The sequence below is a fragment of the Leucoraja erinacea genome, chromosome 13 (genome assembly GCF_028641065.1).
Source record: "Leucoraja erinacea ecotype New England chromosome 13, Leri_hhj_1, whole genome shotgun sequence".
Classification (NCBI taxonomy): domain Eukaryota; kingdom Metazoa; phylum Chordata; class Chondrichthyes; order Rajiformes; family Rajidae; genus Leucoraja; species Leucoraja erinaceus.
In genome coordinates this window covers 47995403-48012050 of record NC_073389.1, presented here as the reverse complement: position 1 = coordinate 48012050, position 16648 = coordinate 47995403, and the positions used below count along the sequence as shown (strand labels likewise).

The following is a 16648-nucleotide window of genomic DNA, read 5'->3' as shown; positions in this document are numbered from 1 at the left end:
TTACGGCTGTGATTCTTGGCTATCTTACTCAGTCCCCTGCTGTTCAGCAGATGCAGAGAATTCTTCCCATCAATTAAAAATAAATGTGTTATTAGTGTTTAAAAAATGCTGAGAATCTCTCTCCTGTCAATCACGCCATGAAGGCCACACCTTTTCTGGTAGGAGGGGGAGGGGTTATAAAACTCGGAAATGTGGGTGTGGCTCAGTCTCTGCATGGGGGAGGCAGAGGTCACGACTGTCTGAGCTGTGAATGAACGGAACACACTGAATGTCTACTGAAATCAGTTTGGTGTTTTGTGTGGTTTTATGCTGGTTTCACCCTGCATGAAATGGTATGAAACTGCACTTGAATTTGGCGGCCTTGCATCCAGCTTGAAGTGGTATGAAACTGCACTTGAATTTGGTGGCCTTGCACCCTGCTTGAAGTGGTTGGAAAATGCACTTGAATTCGGTGGCCTTGCACCCTGCTCGGAAGGCCCCGACCACGGATGAACATCTGGGAAGATTGGAGGGGAGGCTGGCTGGACAATGGTGCCTTCCTCACCTTGGTGCCACTGTGTTGTGTTGTGTCATGGACTTTCTGTGTTTGTGCTTTTTTTTTAAATTCTATTTTATTTTTTTAATATGTTTTAATATTTATTATTTATTTATTTTTATGATACTGACTGTAAAGGGAAATTCATTTTGTTGTCTCTAATTGAGACAATGACAATAAATTTGAATACAATACAATACAAAGTGGTTGGAAACTGCACTTGAATTCGGTTGCATTGCATCCTGCTTGAAGTGGTGGCCTTGCACCCTGCTCAAAGTGGTAAGAAACTGCACTTGAATTTGGTGGCCTTGCACCCTGCTTGAAATGGGAGGAAAATGGATTTGAATTTGGTGGCCTTGCACCCTGCTTGAAATGGGAGGAAAATGGATTTGAATTTGGTGGCCTTGCACCCTGCTTGAAATGGAATTTCAAGAAATAGCCATGAGTCAACTGCCAGCCCACCAGCCGTGAGTGAGCTGCCAGCAAATCAGGCTTGAGGGACTGAGCTGCCACCCCAAGAACCCATACCAGCGCTCCAGAAAGCCCCCCCACTGGCCACCAATATTGGAATTGGTGGAGAGGTGGAATATTGCGTCAGGAGACCAGCCCTCCCGTGTGAACATGGGACCCAACGGGTCCCACTTTGTCTAGTTTTACATATAAACGTGCTTGTTAGGATTACCTTAATCCAAATTTGACGTTGCAAAAAGGTGATTTAGGCCCCATACGAACCAGCAGTGTTTTTCCTGCCGATATGGGGTTTAAATTCACCACAACCTCAACGTTCCAATCGATCGCGTTCCACAAAATCCCACTCGCAAGATGATTAAAATGGCCATTAATTTACAGGTATTAAACACTAAATTCCTTCCATTTGGCCTATAAATTCATGACAATGAGATTTTAAAATCATGTTATATTGTGAATTCTTGTGTGAATGTTATTTGGACACTTAGGCTATTTAAAAATGTTAACCGCTTCTAAAGAAATGGATAGATGTTTAGATCTAGTAATTGAATTTTGTAATTAGCTGCAATTAGGTAACTAACTAATTATATGCTTTAATTTCAGGTCATCCAAGTAAGATTGTTTCATATTTGTTTCAGAATGCTTCAATCTATAATAACTGAAAATGTATTTCAGTTCTCTTAATTTTTAAGAAAGTTATGTGCTTTTGAATGTCCTCGATCACAGCTTTTGTGTTAAGTCAATGGAAAAACAATAGGGAACAAGATGCTAATTTCCGAGTATGAAAATGGCCATAACTTTTTTTAATACTGAAGACATGAAAGCGAATTAGGTGTCAAATTAAACTTCTTTCTATGCTTTATCTGATGGGATAAATTGCAGACTTAATTTTTAAAATCTCAAAATTTTGTATCATTCCCACTTAATGATGTTCCAAACAGTTGTTTTTGGTAAGCCGGCGGTTTGGCTGATGTCTCTAACAGTTTTATTCTTGTTTCTCAGTCTCATAATGGCTTCTTTGACTTTCATGGCACAACTTTGGTCCCCATGTTGATAAATAGCGATAAAAATTTCCAAGGTGATGGAAAGACTAGGTGCTGAGAGCTCACTATACGTGCATGAAGGAGGCAATTAAACACACCTGAGCAATTACAAACACCTGTGAAGCCACATGTCCCAAACATTATGGTACCCTGAAATGGGGGGACTATGTATAAATACTGCTGTAATTTCTACATGATGAAACCAAATGTATAAAAATGGCCTTTAATAAAATCTGACAATGTGCACTTTAACCACGTGTGATTTTTGTCTATTACAAATCTCAAATTATGGCGTACAGAGGCAAATAAATAAATGACAGGTGTTCGTCCCAAACATTATGGAGGGCACAGTAGCTTTCTTTCCTCCCATCCCAAACAGTCTGAAGAAGAATCCTGACCAGAAATGTCATGTCAGAAATCGATGTCCTCCAGGGATGCTGCCTGACATTCTGATTTACTCCAGCATTTTGCATATTTCCTTGACAAATCAGTTCCTATGGTCATACGATACGATGAAACGTTATTCATGCCCGGAGGGAAATTGGTCTGACAACAGTCACAACACACTAGGCACATGAAAACTTGAAATTAACCGGGAGATCAGGTTTATTCAGGCCGGCTGAGCAAAGGTGTTCTACGAAACGATCGCCCAGCCTGCGTTTGGTCTTGCCGATGTATAAGTCCACATCTTGAACAATGGATAGAGCAGATGAAGTTGGAGGAGGTTCTCAGTTGCTGGACCCTTTAATTCTCTTTCCCATTCCTACACGGACCTTTCTGTCCTCGATCACCTCCATTGTCAGTGTGAGGCTAAACACAAATTGGAGAAACAGCATCTCACATTTCGCTTGGGCAGCTTACAGCCCAGTGGCATATTGATTTCTCTCACTTCAGGTAGCCCCGGCATTCCCTCCCTCTCTATCCCTCCCCCACCCAAATCGCACTAGCGTCTCATTTTCACCCTACAAACAGCTTCCAATGAATGGCCTGTTTCCTTTATCATCGTTACTTTTTTACATATCTTTCATTCATTGTTCTTTATCTGATCCACATCACTATCTATATCTGTTGTTTCCCTTTTCCCTATCCAGTCTGAAGAAGGGTCTCGATCCGAAACATCACCCATTCCTTCTCTCCAGAGATGCTGCCAGTCCTGCTGAATTACTCCAGCTATTTGTGTCTATCTACCCAAAACATCAATCACTTTTTTCCTTGCGATGCTCATGGATTTGCTATGTAGATATTTTTTATTCTCACTGAACTTTTATACAATATTAGTTTTTTTGCATCATCCGTTTGTGATTAATATAAACAACTTGGATGTAAATGTAGATGGACAGAAAATGCTGGAGTAACTCAACGGGACAGGCAGCATCTCTGGATAGAAGGAATGGGTGATGTTTCGGGTCGAGTCATTGAGTGTGGCAGCCTCGCCAACAGCTGTCCGCCCTTTCACCCTTTTTGTTATTTTTAGTCTGTCTAAAAGTATGTCTTTGGAGGTCTTTTAGTCTTTTTTATGTGGAGGGGAAGTGGGGAACTGTTTCCCAATCACTACCTGGTCAAGGATGCGTCTTTTCTCCGAGCCACATCTTCACCCCCCCTCGCCACTTACCATCTCGAAGGGCCGAATGGCCTACTCCTGCACCTAATTTCTATGTTTCTATCTGGATTGGCGCGGTCTTTCCTGCCGGAGACCTGCCAGAGCTTCAGCATCGACGCAGCACTGAATTCCATCGCGGAGCGGGCGATTCCTTACCGGGAATCGCCGTGTTGGAGCTCCGGAGGGCCTGCCGACTTTAACACCGTGGAGCTGTGGTCTGCGGAACTTCCACATCACCCATTCCTTGTTTCCTGTTTACATAGCGGAGGCCTGGGACCTTTACATCACGTAGGCCTGGGATCTTTCGTCGAGGATCGCCAGTGTTGGAGCTCCGCCCAGCTCCGCCTGTGGACTTTCGGAGCCGCGGTCTTCGGCAAGATGTTGCCGATTCGGAACTCCAAGCCACTGAGAGTGTTCTTCCGTTCCGACGCCGGTGCTTCAATCATCCCGGCGAGAGGGTCTGAACCATCGGGCTGCCGTTGGGGCAACTGCGGAAAGCTCAAAGAGGACCCGACCACGGATGAACAAGAGGAAGATGTCTGAACTTTATTGCCTTACCTCACAGTGGGAAATGTTGATTCTGCTGTGAGGGATGTTCATGTTAAATTCTAGTGTTGTGTTCTTTTTATTTTATTTGTGAGCTGCATGGTGACTCAAATTTCACTGCACCAATTGGATTATGTGACAATAAATGTAACTTGAACTTGAGTCTCTTCTTCAGACTGAAGTCTGGGGAGAGGGAGATACATAGATCAGAGGGAGAGCAGCACGAGAGGATGTTGCAGAACTCAAAGTAGACATACCTTAAGGAGATTTTACAGTGGAGCAGACAAAATGTGCAGGAAGGAATTGCAGATGCTGGTTCAAACTGAAGATAGACACAACATGTGTATGGGTTGATTATAAGTTTGCAGACACAACCCAAATTGGTGTAGTTGGGAACAGTTAGGATGTCAAAGTATAGAGAGGGACAAAAAAAAAATCTATTTTCAGAAATAGGCAGAGAAACGGCAGATGGGATTTAATCTGAGCAAGAATGAGGGCTTACACTTTCCGAGAATGAATAAAAGGGGAAGGTATACAAACCCTTGGCAGCATTGAAGTATAGGGGGTACTGAGGTTTAACCAAAACCTTTAAAGGATCACGGATAATTTTCCTTTCTATAGTGTTGGAGCTAACATCATTGGATAAGCAGGGGAAGTTGAATATACTGACATTTTTATCATGCTACATTAAATAATACCATGCATCCATATTTAAGATGCCTCTGAATCAACATGGTTAAACATTCTAAATGATAAATGAATTTAAAGCACTGATCATTTCTTGGTTTGGGCATGCAGATTTGTAATATTGTTACAATTATTCCACAACTAAAATTAGTCAAAATTAGTTAAACAAGTATTAGAATTCAGAAGAACTTTATTGAAGTCATCATCAGAAAATTGAAATTGTTGCAAGTACTTGTTATTTTATAAATGATAATTATAATCTCGATTACAAACTAAAACATATCCTTAGAGGAGGATTATTTTTTGATCACTTAGGTGCCTTATAGAGACCCGAGCTAGCTAGCAGGGAAGGTTAGGATGGAACAGGAAGACCTTTGATTACGAGTGACATTGTCAAACAATGAAGGCCCCGATGCATTGGATAGGAGCAGAAGTACATGTTGGATCTGAAATGTTCCTCGCTATTTGGAGAGAAAATAATATTATAGTACACAATAAATTTACTTTCATTCAATTACACACCTAGGAAATGTTTTGTAATTTGAAATGTGACAGGTCGGAGAAGATTGCAAGGAACTTAACTCCACTGTTAATAGAATATAATTTAACGACTGTAATTCAGCGTTATTTCTGCTCCTATCCAATGCATCGGGGCCTTCATTTAGTTTAGTTTCTTACTTGTAGAGATAAAATAGAATGGATGATGACCAAGGCCAGCGAACAGCCTTTTGAAAAGGTGAATTCTAACCGCCGTTGGCCCGGCGCCGCCATCTTGCGATGACGTGACAGGAAGGCGGCAGCGGATCGATATAAGCCGCTCGACTCCATTTTATTCACCCTTCCTCACTAAACCTTCCCGAACAAAAGCAGTGTGTTTCCTGCATCAACACGGAGGCTGCGATTGTTCTCGTCTTTAGTGCTTACTATCACCCCAAAACCAAAAGTGGCACCCGTTTCCTCTGCAGACGCTGCTGGGTTTTACGTATTACATTTTAACTTACACCCTCCCCCAACCCCGTCACTGATGCCTGGGACTCTTTTCCCCTCCCGCGCATGTGTACGGCCGACTGAGGGCGGCCTCAGCACTCCCTCAATGGCGTCCGAAAATCTTGATTAAAGAGACTGGAGGCGGCCGGGCCCAGGGCTGAGCAAGACACCGGCGGGACACTTTTTTGTATATAAAAGCACACATATGCGAGAAAAAAAATCCAAAAAATATACACAATTACAAACAAAGACTCACGTATTAAAATCCATCTTTGAAATTCAAGTACATATTTTAAAAAACAAGGAAACATGGCCGAGACAACCGCTACCTCTACTAAAGTCTCTCCATTAGAATCAGGTAAGAGTTCACGACAGAAAAGAAGCTTAAAACACTTCAATTGTTTTTTGTTTCTTTTAAAAAGCAACGCTGTTGAAGAATAAAGAACCTCTTGTCTTTCCCCCCCTCCTCCTCTCAGAGCTCTACTTCCTAATCGCTCGCTTTCTCTCGGCCGGTCCTTGCCGAAAGTCGGCGGAGGTGAGTGGATTTTCCTTTCAATTTCATAACTTCAACAACAGGACAGCCACCTTCAGTTGATGTATGCCGACGGATAAAATATTCTCCGTCTCTTTTGGCAGGTCTTGGTGCGAGAGCTGGAGGAAAAAGAGGTGGGTAGACGGAGAGATGGTGGCAGCGACCGCTCAGCTCGTCTTCTCTGTGCTTTACTCCGTTTGCTGCTCCTGTTCGGCCTCTTATGTCACTCCAATGCTATCTGATTTGACGGTTCTTTCTTCCCCCCTCTCTCGTTTAAAAAAAAAATCACCTGAGATGGATATTTAAAGACTTGACATTTTACTTTTTTCCTCCTTATAATTTTTCCCTTCCCCCTTCCAGCTGCTCCCAAAGCGTCTTGACTGGGAAGGTAACGAGCACCACAGAAGCTATGAAAACTTTGTAAGTGATTTTTAATTTTAATATTGTATAATTGATATTATAAAAAGCTGAAATGTTTTATTTTCATAATTTAATATTTGTGAGTGGTATTTGCATAGGTGTGAGATATTAGGCAACTGTTTGCCTCTTTTTTTTACTTTGGGGGGTTATTTTGGGGTAAAAGGTGTTAAAACTGATAAATGATTGAAACTAAATTTATTACACTTTTCTCAAAGTGGGAGTGGTTTAGCACACATCATTCTTCAGGCGTCAGCACTACGTTATTACCCAGGACCCAATGGCAGGTTCGCTTTCTTTAACAACAGAATGTCTGTTCAGTTTGGTGAGCCAAGCTCTCCGATTGGCCGACGAGAAAAAATTTGGTCCCTTTGGCTACGCATGCTTCAAAATTTCGGCACCTTTTAATATTGTGGACAGAGTTTCTCTTGCGAGGAAGCTAAATGACACGTTTAAATAAAATTACATAGTTATTCATTGCTGGCAGATACGTTTCGAAGGGGGGGGGGGAATACAGATAGGAAAGGTTTAGAAGGATCTAATAAAAAGATCTGCGGATGCTGGTTTGTCCCAAAGCAACTCGTGCAGATCATGCAGATACTCTGGAGAAAATGGATAGGTGACGTTTCGGGTTGGGACCCTTCGGACTGATTAGTAAGGGAGAGAAGTTTTTTTCCCCTCCCCATCCTCCCTACTAAAAGCAGTCTGGAGAAGGGTCATGACCCAAAACGTTACCTGTCCATTTTATCGATAGATACTGTAAGGTTTAGAAGGATATGGGCCAAACGAGGCAGGTGGGGCTACTGTTAATGGGGCATCTTGGTTGGCATGGGCAAGTTCGTTCAAGGGGCCTATTTTCCTGATTCGACAGATGCTAAAGTTGGAAAGATTAAAAAATGCTGGAAAGGGTAAAACAGGTAGCATCTCTGGAATGGGAAAGGCTAATGTGCCCACAATCTTTCATCAGAACTTAACAAAAAGGTTTCTGATGTAAGGTATGGACTTGAAAAATTAGAAACAAGAAACCATGTATGCACGTTTACAAAAAAAGATATTAGGTGCTCGAGTAACTCAGCGGGTCAGGCAACATCCCTGGAGAGCACAGTCTGAAGAAGGGTTCTGTCCCGAAGCATCACCTATTCATTTTCTCCAAGGATGCTGACTGACCCACTAAATTGCTCCAACACTTTGTCTTTTTTTTAACCGGTAGTTCTCCAGCAATGCTGTCTTTAGTGCTCCTTTTTCCCAGCATTTTGGTTTGATTTAAATGATCCTTGGAATGAAGGTCAGGGACATTAATGTCAACCTGCCTTTCCATCTAAATGTTGATATGTTGTTCAATTGCTATGGTCTTAATTTGGAAGCAGTGTCTTGATTTTAAACAGATACTTACAATTATCCATCAGATAATAACATGAACCAATGTTTTCATTTTCCCAATTTCTCTTTATTACTGTCCTGGGTCATCTCAATATTTCTGATCTTCCTTGCTTACATTTTCTCTGAAATGTTGAATGTACAAAGCTAATGTATGGTAAATAAAACGCTAACATTTTAAAGTGAAAATTTTACATTTTGAAAATATATTTTTTCTACGTGGTATAGTGTTGCAGCCTCACCAGCCCTGGGTTTAATCCTGACGTGCAGGGCTGGCTGTGTGGAGTTTACACATCCTCCCTGTGATTGATTAGGTTTCCCCTGGATGCTCCAGTTTTTCTTGTATCCCAATTGATGATTGGTAGGTTAGTTGGTTGCGGTAAATCACCTAATGTAGATGGGATTTTAGACGATTGAGATGGAGTTGATGAACACGTGAGAATGAATAGATTACAGGAAAATACATGGCAATGAGATTGATGAGATTGCTCTGACAACTCAAAAGATCTCCAATGTCGTATGAAAATTTACGCTGAAGTTTCAGCTGAACAGTCAAAAATAAGATTTTTTCAGATCATGTTGCTGAACGCTGACAGGGATTTTAGAGTTGATTATTTTCTTGTTGTCTGCTGTATGTTCCTGCTACCCTTTGTGTAAACTAGCAGCTACACTAAAATTGTGTTCTACTGAGGTTTTCCCACGCAACCTTGAATGAAACAATGAAACTGGAGACGATTCTTTTGTGTTATTACAGGTTTTATCAAATCGCCATGTGCCCCCTGATTATCTGTTGCGGATATGCCAACGAATTGGCACATTGCTGGATAAGGAAATTCCTCCAAGTGTGTCTGGAGTACAGTCCCTTCTTGGAGCTGGGCGACAATCGCTACTTCGAACTGCAAAAGGTAATGGACCTCATGAACTGTTCATGATGGGTTTTTGGATAGTTCAGTTGCTGAGGAAAAATGAATAATACAGGTGACCCCAAATTTACGGGGGGGGGGGGGTGACAGTGGTGGTGCTGCATTCTTGGAAAATGGTCCACAATTTTCTGTAATACAAAGTTGCAAAATCTATGGATGAATCAAAGAATGCAAGTTGAAAATTATTGTTTGTTCCTTAGTCTTTTCACAGATTTGGTGATTGTGGAATATATTTTGTATCTCAAATTTTTGTTAGTTATTTGTGAATTGTGTAAGGGTCAACATCCACTTGTCTAACCGAAGAGCTGTAACTTGGGGTCGCCCATAATAGGCTGCAAATTTGTTTAAAATTAGTTAAATTCTAGCTGAGGATCAATTGGCTACTTTACTGTGTCACATTCAGTAACATACAACCATGCTTCCATTTGTCCATTGGCCATAGATGCCAATCCTTCCTTGGACAATGGATAAATTACTCTATTGTGTGCAAAATCGAGGAAGTTATCATGTTTACAAACACTGATGTTAAACTTCAGAGGTAATTTGGGCAATTCTTGGCATTGCACTGTTCCAAGAATTGATGAGGTATAGATAGATTTCTGCAAATGATACTATGGATGCCGATTTATGGAGAGACCAGAGAAACTGGAGTTTTTAATTCTTAAAGCTGTGAAGCCACAGGGAAGATATAAATATAGGGATTAAAGATCATGAAGGACTTTAATTCAGCTAAAAAGAACCTGTTCTCAGTGTCAGCCTGATCTATTACCAGAGTAAGACACAAAGTGCTGGAGTAACTCAGCGGGTAAGGCAGCATCCCTGGAGAACATGGCTAGGTGACATTTGAGGTTGGGAACATTGTTCAGGCTCAAGTAGGGTCCCGACACGTCATGTCACCTATCCATATTCTCCAGGCATGCTGCCTGACCCTCTAAGTTACTCCAGCAGTTTGTGTCTAGTTTTTGGAAGTCAGCCTCTGCAGTTCCTTGTGTCTACACTATTACCACAGTATGCAGGTTTAGAATAATTGCTTAAAATGGCCAAATTCAACGTATGGACATAATATTAAATTGTGTTAAGACTTGAACTGCAGAGGAAACAGGTAAAATTAGCTTCAATTGAGATGTTTTCAGTGGAAGAATGTAAGTTTGACTGTTTATTTTTCAGCACAGACCAAAAGAGGAAATTAATTAAAACATCCTGATATAATAAATTTTGATGGGAAAGTAAATACTGGCTTGTGAGGAAAAAGTAGGGAATCCAGCAGAGGCAAGATAGGCCAAACTGTTGCCTATACCACTTTGTCACTTCATGGTTCTTGAAGTTTGTTTATTTCTAGCATGAAATCACGAAATTTCGTTCAGACTGAAAGGTCTGCATGACAATAAAGGAAATTCAATTCAATTCAATCTGGAGTAGAAATTGTAATTGTTTATTTTTATCTATTTTCCCACTGCTGCATCCACCCAACAATTGAAATGGAAGTTATGATTCTCTTGTGTACTTCCATAAATCATAGGCGGAAATCGCTTTTAAAACATGGGGAGGGGGGACACAATGAGGCCTGACATCTCGGACAGGGATCGGCGACCTATGGCCCACGGGCTGGTTCCGGTCCGTAGCCTGCAGGTGTTTTTATTTTTTCCTTTTAGTTTTCGCGACCTAGGAACTGCGGCCATTCCCGGGGCAGGCGAGCCGACCTGGGCGCACAGACGACCTGGGAACTGCAGGTCCTTTGGCCCACCGTTTGCGCACCGACCAGCAATCACCCCGTACACTAGCACCATCCGACACACTAGGGACAATTTACACTTTACCGAAGCACTTAACCTACAAACCTGCACGACTTTGGAGTGTGGGGCAGGCGAGCCGACCTGGGCGCTACAGCCAGTCCCGGGGCAGACGAGTTGCCCTGGGAACTGCAGCTAGTCCCGGGCTGCTAGATTCTAGGAGCTGGCGGCCTCCAACTGGAATTGATCTTGAGCGCTCCAGTCGTAGAGCCTGTGGACTTACCATCTTCGGAGGCTGTGGTGGCTGACTTCGGAGGCTGTGGTGGTGGTTTTCTGCAACATGTTTCACAAAACATGGGGGGGATTTGCCATTTCAGGGCACCATAATGTTTGGGACATGGCAATGTCATGTAAATCGAAGTAGTCATGTTTAGTATTTTGTTGCATATCCTTTGCATTCAATGACTGGTTAAAGTCTGCGATTCATGGACATCACCAGTTGCTGGGTGTCTTCTCTGCTGATGCTCTGCCAGGCCTGTATTGCACGCTTATTTTCGGGGATAGTCCTCGTCAGTTTTCTCTTCAGCATATAAAAGCCATGCTCAATTGGGTTCAGATCGGGTGATTGACTTGGCCACTCAAGAATTTACCATTTTTTAGCTTTGAAAAACTCCTTTGTTGCTTTAGCAGTATGTTTGGGATCATTGTCTTGTAGTAGAATGCACCATGGAATCTTGCCGGCCAATGAGTTTTGAGGCATTTGAGCTGATAATAATAATAATAATAATAATAATACATTTTATTTATGGGTGCCTTTCAAGAGTCTCAAGGACACCTTACAAAAATTTAGCAGGTGGAGGAAAAACATGTAAGGGGAATGAAATAAATAGTAGAGACATGACTAGTACACAAAGTAAAGACAGAATTCAATACAAAACACAATATGAGGCAATTAATGCACATATGAAAAGGGAGGGGGACGTGGGGCTAAGGATAGGCAGAGGTGAAGAGATGGGTCTTGAGGCCGGACTGGAAGATGGTGAGGGACACGGAATTGCGGATCAGTTGGGGGAGGGAGTTCCAGAGCCTGGGAGCTGCCCTGGAGAAGGCTCTGTCCCCAAAACTGCGGAGGTTGGACTTGTGGATGGAGAGGAGACCGGCTGATGTGGATCTGAGGGACCGTGAGGGTTGGTAGGGGAGAGGATGTCAGTGAGATGGGGGGGGGGGGACAGATGGTGGAGGGCTTTGTAGGTGAGGATCAGGATTTTGTAGTTGATCCGGTGGGAGACGGGAAGCCAGTGAAGTTGTTTGAGGACTGGAGTGATGTGATGCCAGGATTTGGTGTGGGTGATGAGTCGGGCGGCTGCGTTCTGGACCAGTTGGAGTCGGTTGATGTAGGTGGAGCTGATGCCAAGGAGAAGTGAGTTGCAGTAGTCCAGTCAGGAGGAGATGAAGGCATGGATGAGTCTTTCAGCAGCGGGAGGTGTGAGAGAGGGTCTGAGTTTGGCGATGTTGCGGAGATGAAAGAAGGAGGTTTTAATGACATGGCGGATGTGAGGCTCAAGGAAGAGGGTGGAATCAAAGATCACGCCAAGGTTGCGGGCCTGGGGAGATGGGGAGACAGTGGTGCCGTCGATGGTGAGAGTGGGGCTATTGATTTTGCTGAGTGTGGCTTTGGAGCCTATGAGGAGGAATTCTGTCTATACACTTCAGAATTCATTATGTTACTACCATCAGCAGTTGTATCATCAATGATGATAAGTGAGCCAGTACATTCAGCAGCCATACATCCCAGGCCATAACACCCCCACCACCGTTTTTCACAGATGAAGTGGTATTCTTTAGATCTTGGGCAGTTCCTTCTCTCCTCTATACTTTGCTCTTGCCATCACTCTGATATAAGTTAATCTTCAGCGATAAACGGAGCGGGCACGGGTGCCCGGTAACCAGTACCTCAGTGGCCTGTCGCCCGGGCCCCCCAGTAACCGATTCCCCTGATAGCTGGTACCCGGCGACCGGTGTCCCAGGTAGGTGGGGGATATATCCCCCCACATTTGGGGGGGATATATCTCTCAACCCCCCCCCCATTTTTTGAGGTGCGGCATTGCCTATTATTATCTCCCAGCTTTTGGAGGTCGAGCAATAACAAAAATAATAATTAGGTATGTTACAAAACCTACCTGAATCGTCATTGGGAATCTGCCCAAAGCCATGTCCACGATTTTGGCGCTGTTTGGAGGGGGCGGGTTTAAAACGCGATTTTTATTAGGCTGTTCCAATCGCAGATGTTCAGCCTAGTAAATCATTAACGAAAAATCGCTGCAAGACCCGGTCGCAAAAGGTATTATTAGTTTTTATAGGCCTCGAATAATAGTTATAATAGTTTTAAAATTACTGTCTCACTCCGCAACCTCTCGCAGCCCCAGGGTTTTATAAAGCAAACAATTAAAGGTATGTACCTTATTTTTACATTAAATGGGGCATGTATATAACCCTGTATATAAAGTTATCTATAGCGAGTAGTTCATTTTGGGCTTTTTATATCCCGCAGTATTTTTCTCGGCATTTGAGGGCACTAATCCAGCGCGATGTGAACGTTCTAAACCAGCGCGTTCACAGGAACCCACTAGAAAGCCGATTTAAATGGGCATTTATTTACAGCAATTGAACACTAAATTCCTTCCATTTGGCCTATAAATTAATGTAAATTAGATATAAAAATCATGTTATATTGTGAATTATTTGTGAATAATCTTTGGACACTTAGGCTATTTAAAAATGTTAATCTTTCCTTAAGAAATGGGCTTTTGACTATCCAAGATCACAGCTTTTTTGTAATGTCCATTGAAAATCAATAGGGAACAAGATGCTAATTTCCGAGTATGAAAATGGCCATAACTTTTTTAATACATGAGATATGAAAGTGAATTTGGTGTCAAATTAAACTTATTGTTATGCTTTATCTGATGGGATAAATTGCAGACTTGATTTTTAAAATCTCAAAATTTTGTAACATTGCTATAATAATCACCTGCTCCTATCTCTCATGTAGGCTCTACATTATGTTAAAAATACTTCAAACAAAAAACATTGAAATCATACTTCCTCAATGCACTAAAACACTAATACATCAAAGTTCCCCTCCCCCCGAGGCCGGTGATCAATGATCGCTCAGCCCCCCCCACTTTCAAAAACGCTCTGCGGCCCCTGGCCTGTATTTCTGTTCATGAAGTCTTCTAGTGGACAGTGGTCATTGACAAATCCGCACCTGAATCCTGAAGAGTGTTTCGGATCTGTCGGACAGGTGTTTGGGGATTTCTATTTATTACAGAGAAAATTCTTCTGTCATCACCTGTGGAGGTCTTCCTTGGTGATTAGCTTCCTTGCGATTAGTAAGCTCACCAGTGCTCTCTTTCTTCTTAATTATGTTCCAAACAGTTAATTTTAGTAAGCCTAAAGTTTGGCTGACGTCTCCAACAGTTTCATTCTTGTTTCTCAGTCTAATAATGGCTTCTTTGAGTTTCATTGGCACAACTTTGGTCCTCATGTTGATAAACAGCAATAAAAGTTTCCAAAGGTGACAGAAAGACTGGAGGAAAGACGAGGTGCTGAAAGCTCTCTTATCCCTGAATTAAGGAAGCATTTAAACACACCTGAGCAATTACAAATGTCTGTGAAGCCATATGTCCCAAACATTATGATGCCCTGAAATTTGGGGACTGGATAAACGCAGCTGTAATTTGTACATGGTGAAACCAAAATGTATAAAAATGTCCTTTAATAAAATCTGACTGTGCACTTTAACCACATGTGATATGTTTTTCCTATTGCATATCTCAAATTGCGTAGTACAGAGGCAAATAAATAAATGGTGGGACTTTGTCACGAATGTGATGCAGGGCACACAATCCACCGGGGGATAAATGTGTGATTATTTATGTACGCGTAGAACTGAACAAATCACAATTTTAATAATGACCTTTTTTTCACTCCCCTGTCACTTTAAAAATTAGGGAGTTTTACACCCTTTGCATGTTTGACTATCCTGCAATTTTTCGAAAAGCTACATTTCTTTTGTCTGCTTGTCACTGTAGAATTTGATGGTTGTTTTAAACTGACTAACAGGAATTAGAAATAGCTGGGGAGCTTGCAACCCCTCAAGAATATTCCACTATTCAGTGAAATGGCTGACTGTCTCAAGTTCTGTCTGTCTCATTGCTGTTTCTTATTTTCACCAGAGCTATAATTATTGGGCATTTAGAGCAATTTATGGTTTTGGATTTTTTTTAAAGCTATCTAATTTATCGTAACCTATGTTATTGCATGAAGATAATATCTTTTCCATGAAACAATTTTTAGATCATGTTTCAGAACATGTTAGCAATTGTGCAGCGTTGTAGATTTTCTAAAATAAATTGTTTCGACAAATAAAATTCTGCATTTTATTTACCTTGTTTTGCTCATCTGGTAAAGTTAATAATTTTTTTAAATAATGAGCTTTACTGTGTATCCTTCAGAATTTGCAGTATAGTTTTATATTTTGTCCTTCCACAAGGGACACACTAGTGTGATATTAGGGAAGCTATGGTCCAGATTTTGCAGTTAGTTTTTTACAAAACAACACTGAGTTTATAGAAATGCGGTTTAATTAAGAAATCTAGGTTTCTGTCAATATTTGCCCCATACTCCACATGCTGATTATTTTGTATCATTCTCCAGCATAATTCCAGATAATCTTGACAAGGTATTTTTGATTTATTATTCTATAAAGCAATTGAAAAAATGTAATGCTTTTATCCATTGTGTTTTTACTAGCAAAATGATTGCTTAACCAGTTCCGTGTTTTTTAAAACTGATTTGAGATGTGTGTGCAATAAATTAAGTAGATAATGATTTATTTCTTAACTATATCTTAAAGTCTTATAGCATCTTAACATATGGAACAAATCAAATTTGTTTGGGTAGATAGTGGCAAAACAAAAGCTTAAAAATATTACGTTATGAAGGCTTGCCGTTGGTGAAAGTCCTTTGATCAGGAAATTATTAGATTGGGAAAAGGGAAAGTGCAACGAGACCTGGGTGTCTGTCCTTGTACATCAGTCACTGAAAGTAAAAGTTAAAAGTAAAGTGTCTAAAGCTGAGCAGAGGCAAAACGGTGTCAACAGCATTCCATCTAAACAACAGGGAAGCTAAGCGAGAGCTAGCTGTCTCCGTTAACAACAGGCGCTTGGACTTCCAACAAACACCCACTTACCTCGGCGTAAAGCTGGATGGACAGGTCGTTACATTTCGTCAACACCTGGCTGGTCTCCGCGACAAGGTCATGGCACGTAGTGGCCTCATCCGTCGCCTGGCAGGAACAAGTTGGGGAGCCAGTCCATCAACTCTTCGCACCCCTGCCTTGGCTCTTGAGTACTGTGCCCCAGTATGGAGTAGAGGTAGACATACTCGCCAGACACGAGACAGATACGAGCACCTTGCGAACCATCATTGGGTGCCTTCAACCTACTCCAGTCGAGCAGCTCCCTATACTTGCAGGCATTCAGCCTGTAGGGATCCGAAGGCAAGCAACAACTCTGGCACTATCTCGTCGTGCCATGGACCCAGATCACCTCCTCCATCAGGCTATCAGCAGAGAGCAGAGGCCACCCCGACTGAAGTCCCGTCACCCCTTTGCTCCACATGGAAAACAACTCCTAGCATCCATCCAGCCAACTGTGACAAAAGCACACTGGATAGCCACCAAGTGGTCACAGGAGTGGAAGGCAATCTCATCTCCATTACACAGCTACATCTCTTCACC

General features: G+C 42.0%; 1 protein-coding gene across 1 annotated transcript in view; it reads left to right on the top strand.

The window, feature by feature from the left end:
• Positions 1-5987: 5987 nt before the first annotated feature.
• The window catches only part of LOC129703006 (bromodomain and WD repeat-containing protein 1-like), a 63601-nt gene continuing 52940 nt past the window's right edge, over positions 5988-16648 (top strand). Inside the window, exons 1-5 of the mRNA XM_055645165.1 lie at positions 5988-6224; positions 6343-6401; positions 6503-6532; positions 6759-6818; positions 8947-9097. Of these exons, the coding sequence (XP_055501140.1) occupies positions 6176-6224; positions 6343-6401; positions 6503-6532; positions 6759-6818; positions 8947-9097 (349 nt within the window). The 5' untranslated portion in view covers positions 5988-6175. The remainder of the gene's footprint in view (positions 6225-6342; positions 6402-6502; positions 6533-6758; positions 6819-8946; positions 9098-16648) is intronic.